Here is a 22842-nt window from a genome sequence, read left to right as displayed (position 1 = left end):
TAAGGTTATAATATAGCAAGGTTAGAGATAGACTTAGTTAAGAATACGTTCTATAACTTATGTAAGAATATAATATAATTAAGAGACACTATAAAGAATAGTAACACAAAGAATAGCAACATAAAAAAGAACACTATTAGATACTTAAGTAGGCTTCTGCTTATTAATATTTATATTAACTAGTTATATAGACCTATAGGTAGACAATAAACATTTACTTCTATTAAACTACTAGACCTTTACTATCGCGCCGCAGGCCTCTTAGCGTCTAGAGCCTAATATAGCAGCTAAAGCTGTACTTCTTTAGTGCTGTTTACAAACTAACAGACTATTTTAATATCTTTAACAGGCAAAGCGTATAGTGCACTTTAATAACAGCTAAGTGTACTAGGTGTGCAATTCTACGGTCGCGAATAAGGTTTAGCCCCGTGGTTAGCTAGATACTCACTTCGAAAATCGCGTTCGAAGACTACTCGATAGCTACTAGCTCACCAAGCCTAATAACATACCGGACAACAAGGTAACTTTGAATCACATGAATGCAATGTAGAAAGCAGCCCCCGTAAACTAATTAGTAGTAGACCTATATCTACAACAACTAGTTCAAGATTGTCTGGGAGTACTCCAATCGACGTCTCACGTTTGCGAAGGACAGACTTCCTGCTTTAGCCGGTATTACCACGGAATTCGAGAAGCGTCTCGAAGACGATAGTGTGTGTGGATTGTGGACAAGCGACTTGCATCGTGGTCTACTGTTTCAGCAGTTACACGACTTTTATTACCGTCCAAAAGACTCTTGAGACTTGCCGTCATGGCATGACACACCAAGTTGGTCCTGGGCAACTCTAAATAAACCCGTAACTTGGGTTGGTTTAGAATTCTTGGATCACACACACACTCCCTTCACTAACATCGATATCGTCCAATGTCCGGGGAGTACACGACTGCGGCTTCGGAAGACATTCGTAATTTGCTTAGGCGAGTATCCCTCCTTCAGATCGGCAGGCAACGAGAATGACCTGGCTACGCATTTCGTGGGGATGAACCAGAGTGGTTTCCGGCTTCACTTCTTTCTAGACCAGTGGTTCGCCATGACCTTTGGAGAGTACCCAAGCAAGATCACGTCAATAGACGCTCGAGACGAACGACTTACTACTAATAAAAACGAGCAATCTCTTCTGGAAAGGACCGTTATCGTGCCGATAACGTATTCCGCTTGGTATTCGGCTCAGCTTCAAAACAAAGGTGGTGATGTGTGGTGTCTCCTGCTGTATGCGCCACCCGGAGCTGAAGAGGGAGTATATAGAAGAGCAGGCGTTGTCGCTGCTTCCAATTGGTTCGGGAGCTGGGAAGATCCTGACGCCGCTATGATCAAAGCCCAGTTCGACGCGTATCGGAGGCCAGTTGCGCGCAAATTCTTTCAAGAGGAAAATGATCAGGGTAATCACACGGTTACGGTAATGTAGAGAAGAAGGATTGAACGTTGATCTAGGACAAGTCTGACCACCCGAGAGCATATGTTGTCGTTGGCTCACCTACATGACAAGTTTTCATCTTCAGGTAGTCTGCAGACCTGTTTAGTTACTTCCTCATAGGGTGCCATGTTGGGCAACTCAGCATGGCTCGGCCGCCTACGTCACGTCGCATCGAGGACTGCCAGCTTACGCGCGGGGTATGTATTCGTCAGGTCAAGCATCGCCTTTGCTCAAAATTGCTTTCCAAAAGACACCTATGCAAAACGACGAAGAACATGTGTGGATGTGGAACGCCGCAAGGCAAGAGCGCTTCCGCTTGTCGGATGATCAGTCATGCTGGGTATACGCATATTCCGGCCTGAGAGTACCGGTGGAAACAGTATGCGTCACCAACGATACGTTTGTAACGCTGGCTGATGCGAGAAGGGCTACAAATCACTATCCTTTGATCAACGCAGAAGGCGGTACGAATAGTTGCACGTGGGTTAGCATTGCCGCACTGCTCGCAAACGGCGACCGGATGACGACGGAGATGCTGTATACCCGTCTCAAAGAAAAGAATACAACGGTGTCGAAGTGACCCACGTCAAGAATCAGTCTTCTGAAGGCTGCACGAACGCTAGGAGACAGTGATGTTAGAAGAATCGACGGCAAGTACACCGAACTGAGTGAAAACGACGTACCTCATGAAAAGAACTTTGCAGTTGGCGTGTTGATACCAGGCGAGACCGAATTGTGCCTTATAATTAATTCACGATGCAGCCTGTGGCATGCATCACGCTGAGCACAGCAGAATTCAAGCCAACACTCTTGCAATTTCTCTTATTTTATAAGAGCATCTTTCACTCTAGGTCGTCAATTTTGCGGAAAGTTGGTTGAGCATCGTCCTTCGCGCATACCAAAGCTATCTAGCACAACAAACACATCAACAGCTCCATGATGCCACAGAACCGACCCTATCACCATGGACCCTCATCAGATGATCAACCATCTTGTCCTTGCGCGTGAACCCTCGCCCTCTTTCCATCTTGCTCCTATGGCATCCCTCGACCGGGCACCAGAAGCGTGCGTTGTGCGCGTCATGCACGGAGGCGTGGTGTCTGCGCAATTCGGGACCGCGACCGAACGTTACGCTATTGCAGGGTGCAATGTTGCAGACGTGTCTGCGAGGCCGTCGCAATCCGTTTGCGGGTCGACGAATGTTCGTTTCATGATGGTTACTGGCGGTCGCGGCAGCGGGAGGGAGGTGTGGCGCGTGAGTGTCGATGACGAAGTAACGGGGCTGGGTGAGGTCGAATTGACGGGGTTCGGGGTGGATTGGATTGGGGGCGTTGGAGGTCATGCCTTTGTGGGAAGGGAACAAGGTTGGTCTACGCGTTGGTTAGTATCTTAAAAGCTGTCTTCGCAGTAACGGGTCCGGCATGAGTAGGTAGCATTGCAACGTTTTCACAATATACACTGGCTACATCACAGGCACATGAGGATATTTCGAGGCCGTGTAACATAGTCGTCAGTTGGGCCCAGTGCTCACGAAAGGTTAGTAAGTCGTGAATCGCAGTCGCCGTTCTAGCCGCAGAGGCTGCAGCCGAATTCATTCGGCTTGTGCGGTCAAACTCAAACGTCAACAAAATTGAATTGTCTAAGTAGGATAAGAGGCTACTTGTATCAGTCCGATGAACATGCTAGCTACTTGATCCCACCGAGACTGGAGGCAACGCTGTTTGTCTAGCACATCTTAGGAGCTATTGTCTTTTTGGTTCTTGTTAGACGGTCATTGTGAGAGCTAAAGCGAAGTTGTACATAATGTAGCAGGTGTTGTTGCGTTGGATGTAGTATCATGTTGTATGCGCAACGATCGCTGTTGTTATCTACGTAAAGTTAGCATGTGTGCAACAGAATCATGTTATGATGGGACTAACGTACCTGCTTTGCAAAGTGTTATGATACCGCGCATGTCTCGCGGCAAGGAAGTGTCGAGGGTCACACTGTACACATAAACTCATCGCAAGATCGAACCACTTACGCGAAGACGGTATCGTTGAGCGTGGATGCGTGATAAGAGCTCTGATCGTCTGGTGTCGGGAACGACCAAAATGTGGTATCATCGATGAGAAGTTCCTTCATCATGGCGTCGATATCAAGCGGCGGATTGGGTTGCACAGTGGGAGTGGGCGGCGCGATTAAGTTGTCGGAGTGCTCGTACAGCATGTCGATTGAAGGTGGATCGGGGCCTGCACATTCGTGGGTTAGAATATGATGCGTATAACGCGATATTGGACTTACCAGAGGGCAAGACGTAGTAGGCGTCTTGAGATTCAAATGCAGCGAGATCACCCTGCGAAACAAAGGCACAGTCGATGTCGCCGATGTCGTCGATGGAGAGGGAGGAGGGATTGATGTCAAAATCGGCGGGTAGGTCGAACATAACGGGAATAATGTAGAATGCTTGGTTTAGACAAGAGGTATCTGCGAGGAATAGAACAGGTTGTATTGAGTTGCGATGCTGATGAGAAAGACAGTGTATTAGGGACAACGCACGCTGAAGTTTTGTATGTTCGATGCGGCTGACGTGTGGCGACATTGCCCAGCTGTGCCCTATGGTACCCTGCTGTAATAATAGCCCCAACGGCATGCATCAGCAAGTGTGACACTCGCAATGTGATTTTTCAGAGTTCTCACCGCAAGACTCATCGCAACGACCTATTGCGCATCCATTGCATAGTTATTCTTAGCTGCCGTGGTTGAGTATGAGACGACAACTCCGAGATTCCGACGAACAGCCCTAGAGCCGACGCTGTTAACTTAAAAACTCACGAGTGCCCTGCACCTATAAGTATGTTCGTGGAATGTAGCGTTGCGACAACAAATGGATGAATCCAGAACAACATCTTGGCGCGATGCTCGGGTCGGTCCGTCGAGAGCCGCTGCAGCGTATAGAAAAACCACATTTGGTGCTGCATGTCAGCGCGAGATTCAACCAATTACCACCGTTCAAAGCAATTCGAGTCGCCGTGTAGCGTGCGATACAACAACAGAAAGAAGCAGCAAGCTAGATGGTGTAACCTTTTGCAGCGAAACTGGACAAATCGAAGTCGTCATTTTCAAAACTGTCTAGGGCTGCATTGGCACGTCAAAGAGGCCTACCTCTGCACCTAGTTCCCGCAGCAGCGTAGCCGATCTCTCGCCATACAATCTCTCGATTACTTCCAAAGCGTCCAGCTCCAACAGCGTCCGATCAGTCTCCAGGGCGCTATCGGTTCGACTACTAGAACAGTCCAGCCCGGGGGAAGTCCTTGAACTGCCAAGAACCGGCCCATGATCCTTTGAGTTGTACTTCTCGTACACTGACCCCGGATACGGGTCGTGAGAATACAGCTCATCTCCATTTGCGTTGTTGTCAACGAAGACACGCGGGCAGAGATACGTCTCCAGTAATACAGGCGTCGCAGCGCATGTAGATTCTCGTATTCTTTTGAGAAGCTTCTGGGCTCGAGAATACACGCCGCGCTCGGCGCTGTCCTCGACACTAATCAACAGGTCCGGTTGTGTTGACTCTTCACCCAAGGCGTGCCGTACCACCTGGTACACATAGAACATCTGGCCCAGTGATCTGAAATCCTTTGGTTTTTCCTCGTCGGGCACAAATTGCAGAAACCTTGTCCAGGCTGGTTCGTGGACACTGAGATCGTCGATGGCTTGTCGCACTGATGGAAGCGTACGCTTCACGAGTGATTCGCGGATGCTTGAGAGAATTCGCTCACCACCCGGGGTGACGCTGATGAAGCACGATTTGATGGATGGGTCTCGGCGCAGCAGCTCGACGCGGAGATAACAACGGAAGATGTGCGAGATCTGATGATGGTGCGTCTCTATGGCACAGAGCCAACGCAGGGCCTCAGCGAATGAACAACGACCAGACCGCAGTAGATCGTCGATGGTCTGGTAGTAATGAAAACTGGGAATGTCCAAGCAGATCTGGGGCTGCTGGCAGACTTTGTCGCCGTCATTATGGTCAGTACGCTCCGCCGCGGGTCGGGAGGCGATGGCAAGATCTGCAATGGCCGGGGCACTACGGGCAATGTACTCGAGCTCGTAGAGCGTAGCTCCGTTGCAATCCTCATTTTGGAGGTTGATAGTTGGCACGTCTTTGGTAGCCGTGGTCATAGCCTTGCCCGAAAACAGACAGATTCCCGATAGAATAGTGACACTGCGCAAGCTCGAAGTCAGAAAACCTTGAAGCGCAGCCTTCGACGATAGTCCAGCGAAGTGCAGCCATTGCGTAGATGACACGAGGCTCGGTGGTGTCAGAGAACTTGGAAAGTCGAACCTGGTCTCGACGAAGAAGGCAATTCTCTTTGTGGCCCATTCGTGATAGACCAAAGGATAACCCCCAACAATACCATTGGGCGTGACGGTGACCTTGGTCTTCTTGTTGCCAGCAGAGCCGATGAGTTGTCCGAGTCCCCTGGCCGTTTCATGCCCCCTTCTTACTGCTCTCTTGTACCGGGGATGCCCGGGAATCTCGTCTCTACGGACGCCGTCGACCTGAGCAGGAAAGTATCCGAGGATTTTCGTCGGAAAACATCGCATGCTGGCTCCAGTGTCATAGAAACAGATCGTGCATATGTCGTCGCTTGATGTTTCCAGGTTGGCAATCGGAAAGGTCATTGTTTCTGTTTGCAGGCTGGGTCCACGAAGTGTGCTTAGAGTGCAGAGTTAGTGACTCCAGCTCTGTTCAGCTCACGTATATAACAGTCCCAGATCTGCTCCGGCATCGACTGCATGCATCTCTTAGGAATGACCGTCCTCGAAGCTGAGTCGCAACGATCCCCAGGACAGTCTAGTGCGCGAGGCCTCCACCATCCCCCCTCCACCTCCCGAGGCGGTCAAACATGTGCTCGCTTTGAAAGGCCGAGAGATTGTGTATGTAAGATATTGTGGATACGCGAAGGATTGCATCCTACACTGGAGTGCCTTGGCCGCTGTAGCAGGCCGCGCCTCCATAAGGAGTAACAACAGCTGAGACGTAGCTCACTGACCGCCGTGCCATCTCACTTGGCTCCCTGTTGCGATACGGTGAGTTCATTCGTCTTGATAGAAGCAGAGCGCGGTTGGTCGACGGAAATTGGGCGAATGGTGTGCGAGACATCCAACACCTCGTCTTCACCTCCCCCGCCCTCCCATGAGATTCGCTGAGCGCCGCGGCATCTCACTTCGCTCCCCGATGCGATGCGATGCGGTGAGTACGATCCCCTGAAATCGATCTTGCGGAAGCAGAATTCCGCGGGAACAGCCAGCGGCGCGGGCGGGTAGGTACCAATGTCAGCTTTGGGAACGACTGCATTGAGAACCTTGGAAGCAGGTCGCGATTGGTTGACGCGAGTCGTAGCGATAGCAAGTTGCCTGAGCAGTGTTTGAGTGAAGGATGCGCGTAAGCGCGGAAGTCGCGATGACGCCAATCTCGCCCTTGCTTAACGGCCAAATTGGGTCACGGCAATTGTAGCGGTAGCCATCTACCTTCGCAACGTTATGATGAAGGATGCGCGCAAGTACGGAAGACGCGGTGATGTAGGTGGTCGCCGACCTCATCCTTGCTTGACGTCCAAAGAAGGTCACCCCTTGCTTAACGGCCAAGAAGGATTATGACGGGACTTGGTGGAAGAGGAAAACTACTGTAACCGATGTCGCGACCGATAAGAAATCCGAAAGCATGACTGTCCATCGCTCACCGCTGGAATAATGGATCCTCGATAAGGCAAATGATCTATAACAAGGATATAAGCATCATAAGATGACTGGACGCTAGAAAAGGAAAGTGATTTGGGAAACTCAAGGTTTGGGAAACCCATCTCCAGTAGCAAGCCGACCACGTCGCCATGGCGCATAAATTGGGTATCAATCTTCAGCTCGTATCTTCGTCTATCCAAACAAGAAGGAAATATCTTCCTTTGCTCTCATGCGCTTCGTCAAACGTATCGACATCCAAAAAGGTCCAAGAAGGAAGAAAAGAAAACCCAAACGCCAGTGATGCAATCTATCGGAATCCAAACAAGACCAAAGAGATAGATGGTAAGAGATGTTTCATATGTAAGGAGCCTTCATACACACACGCTGCCGTAATATCCGTATGCATGTCCAGGTCTACGAAGCCTCAGCCAAGGCCTCACCAAGCGCATCCGCATCGTAGTCTTGGACCACGACCTTGGCCGGCGCATCGGGGACCTCGTCGAAGAAGCCCCATATGGGTCCGTTCTGGTTCACGCCGCTCGGCCTCAGCTTGGGCTTGTCCTTCTTCTTCGAGCCGTCCGCATTCGTGGTCGTGGTGCCTTCGCTAGACTGCGTGTCCTGCGTGGACTGCGTTTCCTGGCTAAGGATCGAAGGCGCACGGGTAGCTGTTGGCGATGTGACAGGAGCAGGCGATGAGCCCCATTTGCCAAAGACCCAGCCTCCAACCTTCTTTGTGAGACCGGGGCCGCTTGAGGGCTGGGGACCGTCGCTCTTCCGAGGTCCGCGCTTCTGGTTCGCGATGCTGGAGTAGAGGAAGTCGCGGTTGGCCATGCTGCTCTGCGATGTCTTGTTCGAAAGCGTGCCGTGCGCGGTAGCGGTCCATGGTGTGAGTTCGGGGCCGACGGAGCCAGAACTGCCAGGCGTTGCGAACCTCGCCGCATTAGAGTATAGGAGTTGCGAGGGTCGTGACTGCAGTGTGTGGATGTCCATGCCGGAGACCGAGATGAGGGATTCGTGGGAAGCGTGGCGGCGTAATCCGGGACGCATGGCGGTCATGGGCGAGACGAGGTCGTCGGGCTCGAATTCGCCGTTGGACGTCATCAACGATGGCTCGGCCGTCGATAGCGAGGAGTCTTCGCTTTCCTCCGGAATAGCAGCCTGAGGCTCCGGCTGGAGGTAGGGCGAGAGCGTAAAGCTGGCGTCTGAGAAGGAGTTGGCGGGGCTAACAGCTGATATGACGGCCGTCGCAGGACTGCTCTTAGCAGTAAGGGCGATGGGCGTGCTGGAGCTGCGCATTGTGGACAGACTCGGTGGCATGAGGCCGCGAGACTTCCGTCGCAGATGCTTGTTTCCGCCCTTGGCGACCTCAAGAGTGCCAGACGACCTTCGCAGCATCGGCGGCAACGCATCCGGATCGGAGCTGTAGTCGTTCGATTTGACGGGCCCGAACATGGGAGACTGGAAGTCGATGGAATCGGGAGGGCTAGTGGGCCGGGAAGAGTCATAGGCCTCGCTGAAGACACGGTCGTACATTGACCCACGGTGTGAGTCCGAGACGGGTGACCCTGCGAAAGAGCCCGGCGTGAGGGTTGACGCCTGGGACCATCTGTGCGAGTTAGGCACAGTAACCGCGGTGTGTTCCAGTATCGTGGCTGTGGATGAGCGGTCGAGGGTCGCAGGCGGGTCGAAGTGCGTCGGGGTGAGGGAGAAGCGCTTCTTCTTGGGCCGTCGCTGAGCCGGTGGCTTGGGCACATTTCTGGTAACCTTCGGACCGTGGTAGTGGTGATGTATGTGCAGTTCCTGCTGTAGCGACGCTTCTTGTTCCATTTCCAGTTCCTTCTGCAGCGACGGACTTGTGACATCCTCATCGGGCCGGGGTGATGTCGAGACAGGTTGGTGGACCTTGAGCTGGTCTCGCAGGCGTTCGACCTCCTCATTGGAGTTGCCCAGCAGTTCACGTAGTTCCAGTATGCCGTGTTGCAGGTTCGCGTTATCGAGTAGAATGTCCTTAACAAAGTGGGAGACGACGTTGGGCCCGCCCTTGTCAGTCCCAGCTTTGGCCTTGAGTCTGCCCGCAGCGGTGTGGAGTTCGCCCTCGACGACCATCCGCCGCTCCATGCGAGCCACGACCTCCATGTGGCGCTGACGCTCGGCGCGGGACTCCTTCTCGATGCGGTCGATCTGGTCCTGGAGATCTCCTATAGTCCGCTCGGCCACCTTCCACCGCTGGATGGCTGTGCGCTCGTCGACAATCTTGGCGTCCAGGCTGCTCTGAATCTGCGACTGCTCTCGCTCGAGGTCGATTAGCTGGCGCTCGAGCAGCTGCGTGCGTGCGGCCAGGGAGCTGAGGCGGTCGATCTCGTCTTCGGTGGAGCGCAGCGTGTCCTCCAGCGCGCGGATGTGGGCGTCTGACTCGGCGACGGCGTTGTTGAGCTGTTCGAGCTGGTCGAGGAGGTCGCGGTTCGCCTTGATGGTCTGCGCATTCTTGGCTTCGAGCTCGATCTTGTCCTTTTCGAGCCCTTCGATGGTGTTGATCATCTCCCTGCGCTCGCGCTCCGAGTCGGCGACGTAGGCCTCATGGCGGACGAGCAGGGCCTGCAGGGCAAAGGTTAGCGGCATGCGCGGTAGTAAGAGCCGACATGCGGGAGTGAGCGACGTACCTGGCCCAGCTGTGCAGCCTTGGAGACATCTCTCTCCAGTCCTTCTAAGAGTCTTCCGTTGTGGGCGAGGAAAGCGCAGTCATGGCTCCCACAACAGCAGCGAGGCCCTGGCATGGCACCAAGGCCGGCCGAGTCCATGTGTACGACCCCTCCGTGCGCGTAAACAAGTCGTGTGTAGCCGGCGGGAGCAGCGTGGTGAGTTAAAAATGCGTCGCGGTGTGGTGGATGGTGTCGCTCATGCTCGAATTAATGCTGAGCAGGTAGGAGCTACATAGGAGGGAGGGAGCGGTGGCAGGAAAAGCAAGCGTCGAGGGAGTGAAGCGTTGTGGTGGTCACTAGTCGGGCGCGTCGAGGGCTGATTTGTTGTTCCTGACTATGCCGGCAGGCGGACCACGCTCCACTTGCCCAGGTGTCCCTGCCAGCTCACACTCTCCGCCCACAAGCCTGCCACCGCCTTTTCCACCACCCCATTCCCTGTTTCTCCCACACATACACTGAACCCGGATCCGCACGCGCATGTGATATTATACTTTGCGCACATCCTTCACTCTTTCCCTAGGCATCGTGAACGAATTTCCCTCACCAGACCGCCGACGTCAACGGCGCTCGGACGCACCGTTTTCGATACCCCTGCGCAAATTCTAAGATTACACATGCGAACGCCAATATCTCGCAATCTTAAGCTCAAAACAAACATGACTGTCTTGGCGGCTGCCTCGCGATGACTTCGCGCTGACTTGGACGCACTCTTGTGTGAGTAGGCGAAGATGAGTACGCGGCAAGGTGAGTATATAGGATGCGTCCTGCTGAGTGTCAGGTAGGTCGCGAAACTTCATATCGAGTCGACTCTTTCGTCTTATCAACCCCGCGTCACGTGAACTACTCCAGATTGTCCCCCAGGATTCAATGGCTCAACGAATGATATCAAAGACTACGACGATGCGCATCGCTCCTTCGACACGGAATTATTCTCATCTGCATGATTCACCGCCAGCCGCAGTCACCAACACCCGCCGTCTCCATATCTCAGCGCCTTCCACCAAAGATCACATCCCTTCAACCCCAAGACCAGACCACCAAGCCGAGAACTCACTGCTTCCCTCCTTCAACCTCTTCAAGCTCGTCCGCGATGCCAAGCCAGCAGTCCGCTACACCGTCTACGCCGGTCTCGGTCTGATGGCCACGGTCGAGACGACTTTCTGGTTCTACGTGCTGCGAGCCAAGTTCTTTCCGCGGGCGTCAGCAGAGGAACAGGAGAAGGCCGATGCGCTGCTCCAACGTTTGAGCGAGGCCATGAAGAACTATCGTCATGTGTGGATGACGAATTACAACCGGTACTACGGTGCGCACATGTGGGGGCTGGGGTATGGAGGACTTGATGGACTGGAAAATTGATCAGTGCTGAGCTCTGCTTCAAGCCCGCCATCGGGCGCATCGTGCATAAGGAGGCGCAATTTGGCGACAAGTCATCCATACCCCGCGTTTGGTGTCCCCGGGCGCCATAACAGCCTTGCAAAGTTTCGATTTTCACGAGACTACTCATGTCATGACACCCTCGTCATGTTCATCTGTATTTACATACATGTTCCAAATTCACTCACTTTATTCACGCTGCAGACGTCGAAAGTGGCATGTGCCGACTTGAGAAGCTTGACGATGGGCTGGAAGATAAGCACCGATGCGATTGGGTGGGATTTTGGTGGCTACACCGGTGAGCGACGCATGCGTCCCTCCGGGTGCGTGATTATGCATGCGTTGGCTCGGGCTCAGATGCGTGACATTGGGTTGGCCCAGCCTTTCTTGCGTGTTGTCGTTGGCCCAAACTGTTATTTATAAGGGAAGCTCGATCCCACGTCGCTCGTCTGCTGCGCTCGATGGTGAGGGCACTCCCCACACTATGGTTCCGAATTGTGTTTGGATACAGAATGCACACACCGAGAAGATCACCGTGGTACTTTCGTCAACCCGACCACGTCGACTGCTAACCGGTGGTAACGCTGAAGGTTCACCCGCTGGCGGTGGAGTTGGTCTTAATACCGCTGTACGCGCTCCTGTTCCGTTGTCTTCCACACTGAGACGTGCTTGAGACTCGTTACTTACGAAGTGAACACAGTTGTACGATGAAGCCTCAACGAGGAAAGATATCTACCCGGGTAAAATAGCCAGGTTCACTCTGGCGTCGTCGTGGACAGAGCGAACCGGCTTAATATCGATATTTGATTCCCTCGGGTACCCCTGCGTACAGAACGATCGGATACCAGCCGGGACGAAAGCAATCTTCGTGAAAGAGGAGGATCTCAAGCAGTACGCGTATAACAAAACACTGATGCAGAACCCGAACTCAGAGTACCATGTACCGGGTCTTTAGTCGGACGTTCCAACAATTGCTTAGCTTGCATTGTTATTGCGGTTCAAAATCAAGCTCTCTCGGACCGAGGACGCCCATGGGTCAGACTACGTTTGTGATGGATTAGCTTGTCCTTTCCGTTATGACAAGATACTCAGCGTTGTAGGGCCGCCCATCACATCGTACATATGAGCAGGGTGCTGTCGGGAAAGCTTATCCCTCGCTGACGACAGAGGTCATACCTTACTTTCCGATGCTGCAGTACGTTGCGCACATCCTCGTAGTTATCGCCCTTCTATAGTGGGACACGATAAGGCACAGCTGGGCAACATTGTCGCTTCTCAACCGCATCGATCGACCACAGAAAGCATCGGCTTCCATGAAAACGGTCGCTCTCTTTCTATTCCCACTGAAATCGATGCCTCAATTCCATATACTAAGTCTTTTGCGCGCGCAACCTCTTCAAACATATTCCACGTTGTCCCCATCATGTCCGATCACGCCTCCAACCACGACATGTCGTTGTTCTTCAACGACAAAATCAATGCGGACTTCGCTCTCCAAGATGATACTGTGACTGCGTTTGCTTCTCGAAAAACGCTTCACGGACCTTCCTCTGGTAAGCTTAATATTGCATGATGTGCATCGTCATCTGACTCAAATATGGTCTTGCAGCATCTTGTGCCCACGTGTTGGGCGAAGCAGGATATCCACCAGGAACTTGCTCCGTTCCGCATATACCATACTCAGCGCTTCTCCAAGATCAACGCTCTCTATGCCGCACTGATTAGCAAGGGCTTGCGGTGTCAGCGCGAGCCACCTACGTCATTGCGACTTCATTGCTTACGCGCATCCTTCACTCTAACACTGCTCAGGTAAATGGCTATCGCGTCGTCCAATCGCGCTCTACGTCTCGTTATCTCCGAATGCGGGGAAGTATCAATTACTTATAGTCTCACTGACTTTCACTGAAAAGCATTCATTTTCCACTCGAACACCTCTCTCTACTGCCGGAACGATGACAACGATGGAGCTCATCCCCGGTAAGATACCGGGCTACGCGCTGGCTTCAACGTTCGTCGCGCTCGGTGGTATACTGAATGGGTATGTCATGAATGCACTCCATCTCTTGTCACACACGTCACGCATCTTGTTCAGCATAGACGCGAGCCAACTCACTGACGTGCCACCAGATTCGACACAGGCTCCGTCGGCGCAGTCACCGAAATGCCTTCCTTCATCCACACATTCGGTCACCTCACGCCTACCATGCGCGGCTTCACCGTCTCTCTGATCATGCTCTGCGGCGCCATTCCAGCAATAGTCGCCGGCCACCTCGCTGACCGCTTCGGCCGCCTCCGCATCATCATCGTCGGCGCCATTCTTTGCACAATCGGCTGCGTGCTCGAATGCGCTGCCTCCCATCTCAGTCTCTTCCTCGTTGGCCGTGCATTGATGGGGATCGGTCAAGGCTTCGCGCTCACCAATATCGGCGTCTACATCTGTGAAATCGCGCCGAGTCGGAGTCGGGGTAAGTTTGTGTCGTTACCGCAGTTCGGCGCTGCGCTGGGGGTTTGCGTTGGGTATTTCTCATGCTATGGGAGTATACACATCAGCGGCAATATGTCATGGCGGCTGCCGTACATACTACAGGCCGCGCTGGCAACGATGTGGGCTGCTGGCTCGTTCTTCTTGCCCGAGAGTCCCCGGTGGCTCATCTTGCACGGACAAAGAAGTCGCGCGATGCAAGAGCTCAAGAAGCTGGACTTTGAAGCCGCTGAGGCGGAGAAGGACGTCTTGCGCCCTACCGAGAATGCAGCTCCTGGAGAGCAAGTCGGTATACTACAGGGCCTGCGCTTGATCTTCAAGCGCGAATACCGATCGCAGACATGGCTCGCGGTGTTCATCCTGTCGTTCGTTCAGTTGAGCGGCATTGACGGCGTGCTCTACGTACGTTGTGCGCCCCAACGACGTGAACTTATCTGCGCATACTGATTAAATCTCGCAGTACGCCCCGACTATCTTCGCACAAGCAGGAATACTATCGCAAACTGCCTCTTTTCTCGCCTCTAGCGTTTCTGCTATTCTTATGCTCGCCTTTAGCATTTCTGCTACGCTGCTCGCAGACAAATAGAGTTGTTGCACGTCCGCTATCTGTAGCGGCGTTATTCTCTCTAGAACTATGCTTCTTACTAGCTTACTTACTATAGTTAGAAATCTAAATAGAGTCTATTTAGGTTAAATAGTCTATACGTAGAACTCTATAACTAACTCTATTTAAAATAAACTTAAATAAAGATTTTTTAGTAAAAAGTTCTAAGTCTAGTAGACTAGTAAGTATATACTACTAGATTTAAGCCTATTTTTTATAGTTATAGATTTTATAAACCTACTTATATAGTAAGATACTTATAACTAGCTTATACTTTTAGATTTATAAGACTTATTTATATAGTAGAAAACTTATTTCTACTTATAATTAATAGTTTAGTAAATCTACTTCTCTTTTTTAGTATATATATATATAATAGCTACTATTATAGTAGATTATATAGTTATTAATTATAAATTATTTTACTTAGAAAAGATACTTTAACTATCTAGTATCTCTACCTAGTATTACTAAGTACTATTAAGAAGTAAGAGTTTAAATCTCTATACTAATACTTTCTTACTCTTTTTTATAAAGCTTAGTAAAGAATAAAACTTACTAGGTTTAGGTTAAGTTTACTACGCGATATAGAGAAAATTAAAGTAAAGTTTTATTTATCTATAACCTTTTTTCTCTAGAAACCTCTAAATATACCTTATAAAACTACTATTAATTAAAGTAAAAAAGAATATAGAATTAAAATATTACTACGCGTAGTCTCTATCTTTAATTCTTTATTATATATTATAACTATAAGCCTTTACGCACGTATTTCTTACTAAAGTTTCTATCTATAGCTCTCTAACTAACTATAATTATTATCTATAGTACTAAGACTAACTATTATTTCTATCTATAGTGTAAAAGAAGCTTAGTATAAATAAATTATTCTAAAGAATTTAGGCTAGTCTATAATTCTTTACTATTTACCTCTTTTCTATACTTCTTTTCTTTATCTATCTATTACGTATAATAGTCTTAACGCATTTACTATATTACTATATTTCTACTTATTATATACTATACCTACTATAAACTCTATACAGACTATCTCTTATAACTATAATATACTATCTATTATAGTCTATCTACGTAACTTATTATATATAACTTATTATATATAATAGCCTATTACTACTATTCTATAGCTATATTACGCCTTATAATATAATATACTTTAAAGCGTAGATATTATATAAATATTATTAAGTATATATATAATCTACTAATAGAGTACACTACTCTTAATACTTTATATTATTTATATACGCTCTACTACCTATATATAATAGAAAAGCAACATTATAAAAGTAATATAATTAGAATCTAGCTATAAATCTCTTTATATAGCTACCTAAACTAAAGATATAATAGTATTATAAACTAATATATTTATACGTTACAGTTATAACTATAGCTATAACTATAGTAACTAACCTATAATAGTAACTTAATCTTCTAAGTATAAGTTACTAGCAATTTTCTATAGTAACTAACTAGATACTCTACTATTATAACCTTACTATATATCTAACAAACCTACTTTTATACGCGCTTAACTTAATTTTAATAATACTTAGCTATACACTATTATAATTACGCTTATTAATACTATTACTAGATTAAGATTTAGAGGCACGCTACGCTAGTAATACTATTATTATTTTTATATTAGATATAATATTATTACTCTCTAACATTAATACTATTACTATAATAACTAGAAATTTACGCTAAGATCTATAATAGTGCTATTATTTACGTTTACCTTTATAATAAATACTAGACCTAGTTAAACTATAAATTATATACCTAAACTACTTCTTATTAACAAGTACTATTTTTATAACTATAATATACTATAGACTTTATAAAAGTTACTACTAATCTTATAGTTATTTATATATCTATTAAGATATAAGCTAGATATATACTTATTACTTCTAGTATATAAGAGTTATAATAAGAGCTCTAATAAAGAATTTTACTACTTTATTAATATTCTTTTTATATAATAAACAGCGTCTACACTTAATAAGATTATAGTAATAGTATCTTAGCGCGCTTTTAAAGGTAAGTAAACTAATATTATTACTAGTTCTTATTAATTTTATAAGCTAAACTTAACTATAATACTAGTTCTATTTCTAAATCTAAAGTAGAGTTTAACTTTAAACTTCTCTATACTACTAACCTAGAACTAAAAGATATTAAAAACTATAATAGTAGCTACGCTAACATTTATCTACTCTTCTTAAGCTAAACTTAAAGACCTTATATTTATAAAGGTAATACTAAGAGTAAGCCTATTAAGATATCTAATATAGAAAAAGCCTTAAGTAAATATAATAGTGTATTATAAGTAAAGACTAGCGCATTTTATAATACCTACCTATACTAAGATTCTAATATACCTAATATAAATAGAGTAAAAGTTAACGTAGATTAGATAGAACTAAATATAAAATAAAGTAAAATAATTAATATAAATACCTATCTTATTCTATTATTATAAACTTATTATATTAGCTATTTAATCTAAATTTACTAGTGTACTATATAGAGTATACGTATAATATAGAACGTAGTATAATAAAAACTAATAAGTAGAATTAACTATAACTATAACTAACTCTACCTTCTACTAAGAAATACGTATATACTATACGTTTATATAGAGGTTTTCTTATAGCTATAGCTAGCACTTCTTATAAAGTATATATATACGCGTATATCTTCTAAAATATTATATATAGGTTTATATATAACTATAACTAATTTCTCTATAAGTATTTATATCTTAATATAGATTTTATAAAAATAGTTTATAGTCTAATTATATACCTATTATTATATAGCTATTTTTATATAAGTAATAACCTCTATATTACTACGCGTACTATAATAGTTAAGTAAAATTATAAATATATAATAAGTTTAATAGAAGTAAGCTAGTATTTTATATACTATCTACTATAACTATATTTATATAATTTTACTATTTCTAGTAGCTATTATTATAATAGAGTAACTCTAGAAATCTTATTAGACTAGAAAGTAACTATTTACTATAAACCTATATCTCTTACTAGTGTTAGCTTTAATACTATAGTAGTTATAGTTAAATAAGCTATTAGAGTTAGTAATTAACTTCTATTCTCTAATCTTAACAAACTTAGTCTTATAGATACTATTATTAGTATAAGCTAGTATAAGAATCTATTATAACTAGGCTCTACTATTCTATATAATATAAAGCACTATAGCTACACTAAATAAACTCTATAATATATTAAAAAACGTATATAATATAGTAAGAATTCTACGTAGTAGATTAGTAGTATCTATTAGCGTAAAGTTAATATTACCTAGATTTAGATATAAGTAAATAACTAATATAAAGTATAGAAGCTTAATATTACTAGGCTACGCTATAATAATTTTCGCAACGTCTATTAGAGTTATACTATATTAGAGAAACTTAATACCTAGAAAAGTATAGCTTATAAAGTTATAGAGATTAATATTAGAAGAAAAACTAAAGTACTTACTAGCTAGATAGAGATAGTCTAGTAGAATAACGCTTATGCGTTTAGCCTAGTTATATACGTCTTACTATAACTAAGAGTATAGTATATTTAACTAAAGCTAGAAATAGTAGTCTTAGGTAATAACTATAACTAGATCTAACGTAATTTATATATATTTATTAAAAGTTACTACTAGTTTAGCTATAAGGTTAATTTTAATTATAGAGATCTAATAAGTTTATTAAACTTAGTAATCTTTTATATATATATACTACTAAACTTATATTTAAAGGTTCTATATACTAGTAGAAGTAAAGGCTTTCTATACTCTTAATTTCTTTATTTACATATACCTCTCTCTTAAACAAAGTTAGTGTAAGTACTATTAATATTATATATACATTAATAATTATAAAATAATATAAAGAAGTAAGAAAATAAATATTTAAAATTAATAAATAAAAGTAATCTTACTAACTATAATAGGTATAATATAAAGTTACGTACTATACTATTATTTAATATAACTCTATTATAAACGTACTCTAACACTAACTATCTACTCTAGGTTTTTTAGAAACTAATTAGGTAACGTCTAATAATTTCTACTTTTTACTAACTTTACGTTTAGCGTAGACTCTTATATCTTTCTAAATTCTAAGCTATAACTATACCTAGACGTTTATATAGTAAATTCTTCTTACTATTAATCTAATATCTCTTACTCTAAGTAAATATAGACTATTATAACTATAATACTTAAGATAATTCTTAGTACTAAAGTTATAATAATATCTACGCCTAGTAGCTTTATAAGTTGTTTTGCTATTTTAATACGCGTAAAGTTACCTTTACTTATAATTAATAAGCTTAGTAATATTTTATTATTCTTACTACTATAGCTTACTATCTCTACTTACTTTTACTACGCCTTTACTATCTTTATTATTATATTCTTACTCTAATAGTTATATATAATTACATTACTCTCTATATTCTATCTACTACTAATCTCTATCTTTTACGCTAATAATATAAATTCTATATAATTAACTATAGTAAACCTATAAGTCTAACTAAATAAAACCTTAGCTATAATATTTACTAACTATATCTAGTATTATAAAGAGCTACTAGCTCTTCTTCTAGTAACTATATATATTATTATATATAGTATAAAAGAAAGCGTCTTTAATATTATAAAGCACTTTAAAATTATTAATATAAAAACCTTACTTCTATATATAGCTAACTAATAGCCTATACTTATTATTTATTTTAATAGTATAATATATAGCCTATATAAAGACACTATTATAATAATTATTAAAAGCTTAAGCGTAGCTAACGCAATTAATAAAGCTTTCTTAAATTAAATTCTAAGACTATTATCTACGTAACTATATATCTCTACTATTATTATAGTAGTAAACTATACTATTACTACTATATCTACTTTATTTATAGCTAGCGTTAGCGTAGCTAGTTACTATACCTAGCGTATCTATTATAACTAAGCGTTACTCTATATCTACTTTACCTAACTTCTTATCTAACTATAATAGAAGCATTATTTAATTATTAGAATATATATTAGATTTAACTAAAATCTAACTACGCTTTAGTAGTTTATTAACGCTATTACCTAGTTAAACTACGTAGTAGTAATATTTCTAATCTAGATTAAGATAATTATACTATTAGGTAATATAACTACTACCTAGGCTGTCTATAGCTTACGTAGAGTTAGTATATATATAGTAGATTAAGCTTTCTAGTTACTAGAAAAGAGAAATATAGTTAAACCTTCTATATAGAAATATATAGAAAAGTAAAAGTATATAAAGAATCTATAATAAAATTATATATCTACTAGATCTATATTCTCTAAGTTAAGATACTACTCTAATTCTAAATAACAAAAAAATACAAAATAGAAAGAGATTTAATACTATTATAGTAGTGTAGCTATAATAGAGCTCTTAACTATAACTATAACTAAGCGTCTAATTATAAATATATAGTGTAAATAATATATAGTACTTTATACTATAACTATACCTAGAGATTCTATTACTAACGTACTACGTAAATAATATATAGTACTCTATACTATAACTATACCTAGGCGTTCTAAAGGTAAATATAATATATAAATAATATATATATATATATAGTTAATACCTTATATAGTAATTATAAATTAGCTTCTTTATACCTAGGTTAACGTTATAGATATATAACACCTATTTTAGTTAGGTAGTAGTATATACGTAGGTATCTACTACTATCTAGAGTATTAGTGTAAAAGCGTATTATAGATAGAAAAGATATAAATAGTAAAAAGCTTTATATTACTACTATAGTTTAAAGAGTTACTATTATTATCTTTTACTATAATCTACTATTCTATATAGTATAGATACTAGTATAGAGGCTCTATAAAAGGTAAAAAAGAAAACCTATTTATAATATAATTTAAACTTAGAGTCTTCTCTAAAAAAAGAAGCTAACTAGTCTACTCTAGGCCTAACTAAGGCTATAACTTCTTTATAGCCTTAGTTTAGCTAGAGTCTATTTTCTACTAAACTACGCTATTATAATAAGTCTATTTAATATAAAAAGAAAGTAATTATTACGTATATATACACTAAAATAATAGATATAAATAGAGACTAGATAATAGATTATAAGATATTAGTGTAATTATAGTAGTTAGTAAAGAGGTAACTAGACCTATAGAAGTAGATAGACTAGATAAGATTATAGCGCGCGCGTATAGTTATAATACTAAAGAAAGTATTTAGTAAGGTTCTATAATTATAATACCTCTTACTTTTATATATAAAAGGTAGTAGATATAAACTAACTAAAGTAGTAGTAGCTTTAAAAAAGTAAAATAAGATTACTTATTTATATTAGCTATTAGACTATAACTATAGATAGCTTCTCTCTAGACTACTATAACCTAAGTTACGTATAATTTAACTCTAGATTATAACTATATCTAGTTTCTAGTATACTTACCTCTACTTTATTCTATTTAGTCTTAGTATAAAACTCTACTCTATAGTCTATTCTACTACGCTATTTCTATAATTAGCTTTATTTAGCTATTTACTAAAAATTAAAATACGCCTAATTATAATAACGTTTATACTTCTTAAGTATTCTACTAAGTAAGACTTTTTTACTAATACTCTATTTTATAAACTATTCTCTTACGCTATAGTCTTTAAAAAACTAGTAACTATTATCTAAACTTTAATTTAGGTATTAACTCTTTCTAAGAATAGTACTAGTATTCTTTCTCTTACTTAACTCTTTATAAATTATATTATAAACTACGTTACGTAACTCTATTAGTAGAGATATAACTAAGTTTATAGCGCGTCTAATTCTTAACTTATATACTATACGTCTAAGATTATAAAACTCTTCTACTAAAGTTAACTAAGCTTTTATATATGCCTAAATCTTATTACTACTAAATTTAGGCTCTTATAGAAGATCGCTTATAGAAAAGAATATTACTTACTTATTTTTACTAAAGCGTTCTTTAGCTCTATATAGCTCTAGTATAGCTTTTAGACATAGATTTATATTATTCTAGCTATAGTACTTTTATTAAGTATTTTTTATTATTATATTAAGAATACTATCTAAGTATACTAGGCGCTATTAGTAATAACGTTCTCTTTTAAAGCGTATTTATTTTACTAGCTAAGTATTATTCTAAAACACGCTAATATTACTACACTTACCTATACCTTTTATATCTTTAGAAACTTTACTATTTTAGCTACTTAAACTAAGAATTTAGAAGTATTTTTCTAGTATTATATAGTTAGTTTTGTATTTAAATTAACTATTACTCTTAATAAGTATACTTACTACTACTAGAATAATAAGACTACTATATTCTATAGCTATTTTAGTTATAGTCTTTATTACGTTATACTTTAGTATAGTATCTACTTTTATTTAATTTTATTAACTCTACTATAAGCTACGTGTATAATATTATATTCTTTTATATATTTAACTTACCTATATTTTATTATAGTGCTAATATAGATTAAAGTAAGATTAAAAGTAAATAGAAACTAATATCTTATCTCTACTACACTAGTAAAATTATTATATAACTTATTTCTATTACCTTTACTAGTAATTAAGTAATAAGTAAAAGCTTTCTACTAATATTAGCTATAATATAGCGTATAATTAAATTACTAAACCTCTTTAAAAGCTTTAGATTATAGCTTATAAAATAATCTATATTATATAGTATCTATTAGAGCTTTAGTAATAGTTATAAATTAGTTATTAGAAGTATTTAAAACTGCGTAGCGCTAAGCCTAATTATACTAAGTCTAACTAAGTATCTTATAACGCTAGTAACGCTAGTAACACTAGTAATATTAGTAAATATCTTTTTTAATTTTAAACCTAACTACCTTTTCTCTACCTACTACTACCTACTCTATATTATACACTAGTAATACTTAGTCTAACTATAATACTCTTTTTAAATACCTACTACTACCTATTATCTAATTCTAGAATTATAAGTTATATAAATAGATTTTTAAAGCTTTTTAGCTAGTTTTAAATTTTATTTATTATTCTTATAAAACACTACTAACAAATGTATACACTAATATAAGTTATATAATTAAATTAAATTATACACGCGCTAACTTATATATAGCTTATATATAATATTAAAAGTATTCTACTTATATTCTCTAGACTATAAGATTTTAGACTAGATATCTAGAATCTATTTAGTATTCTTAATTAGAGAGTTAATTATAACTATAATATACTTTCTCTTAGCCTTTATTATATTAGTGCTATTATAACTTTCTTCTAGTGTCTACTTTCTATACTAGATACCTAACGTTACTATTTAATACTACTTATATTTTCTACGTTAAGACTATTA

The 22842-nt window shown here is 41.5% G+C and overlaps 5 protein-coding genes across 5 annotated transcripts; 2 read left to right on the top strand and 3 right to left on the bottom strand.

Annotated features, from left to right (window-relative positions):
- Positions 1-3494: 3494 nt before the first annotated feature.
- Positions 3495-3900, bottom strand: J4E84_007927 (uncharacterized protein; the record flags this gene model as incomplete). The annotated part of the gene is made up of 2 exons (XM_049390505.1): positions 3495-3706; positions 3759-3900. The coding sequence occupies 2 exons, from the start codon at positions 3898-3900 to the stop codon at positions 3495-3497; spliced, it is 354 nt and encodes a 117-aa protein (XP_049241606.1).
- A 686-nt stretch (positions 3901-4586) lies between these two features.
- Positions 4587-6065, bottom strand: J4E84_007926 (uncharacterized protein; the record flags this gene model as incomplete). The annotated part of the gene is made up of 1 exon (XM_049390504.1): positions 4587-6065. One exon carries the CDS (start codon positions 6063-6065, stop codon positions 4587-4589), a length of 1479 nt encoding a protein of 492 aa, XP_049241605.1.
- Positions 6066-7616: 1551 nt separating this feature from the next.
- Positions 7617-10380, bottom strand: J4E84_007925 (uncharacterized protein; the record flags this gene model as incomplete). Its single annotated transcript, XM_049390503.1, has 3 exons — positions 7617-9797; positions 9863-9871; positions 10375-10380. 3 exons carry the CDS (start codon positions 10378-10380, stop codon positions 7617-7619), a joined length of 2196 nt encoding a protein of 731 aa, XP_049241604.1.
- Positions 10381-10629: 249 nt separating this feature from the next.
- J4E84_007924 (uncharacterized protein) lies at positions 10630-11257 on the top strand (the record flags this gene model as incomplete). Its single annotated transcript, XM_049390502.1, has 2 exons — positions 10630-10645; positions 10935-11257. The coding sequence occupies 2 exons, from the start codon at positions 10630-10632 to the stop codon at positions 11255-11257; spliced, it is 339 nt and encodes a 112-aa protein (XP_049241603.1).
- Positions 11258-13236: 1979 nt separating this feature from the next.
- J4E84_007923 (uncharacterized protein) lies at positions 13237-14204 on the top strand (the record flags this gene model as incomplete). The annotated part of the gene is made up of 3 exons (XM_049390501.1): positions 13237-13313; positions 13403-13781; positions 13863-14204. The coding sequence occupies 3 exons, from the start codon at positions 13237-13239 to the stop codon at positions 14202-14204; spliced, it is 798 nt and encodes a 265-aa protein (XP_049241602.1).
- Between the last annotated feature and the right edge of the window lie 8638 nt (positions 14205-22842).

This window comes from Alternaria hordeiaustralica (genome assembly GCF_023758085.1).
Source record: "Alternaria hordeiaustralica strain BMP 2776 chromosome Unknown scaffold_19, whole genome shotgun sequence".
Taxonomy (NCBI): Eukaryota; Fungi; Ascomycota; class Dothideomycetes; order Pleosporales; family Pleosporaceae; genus Alternaria; species Alternaria hordeiaustralica.
This window is presented reverse-complemented; position numbering and strand designations above follow the sequence as displayed.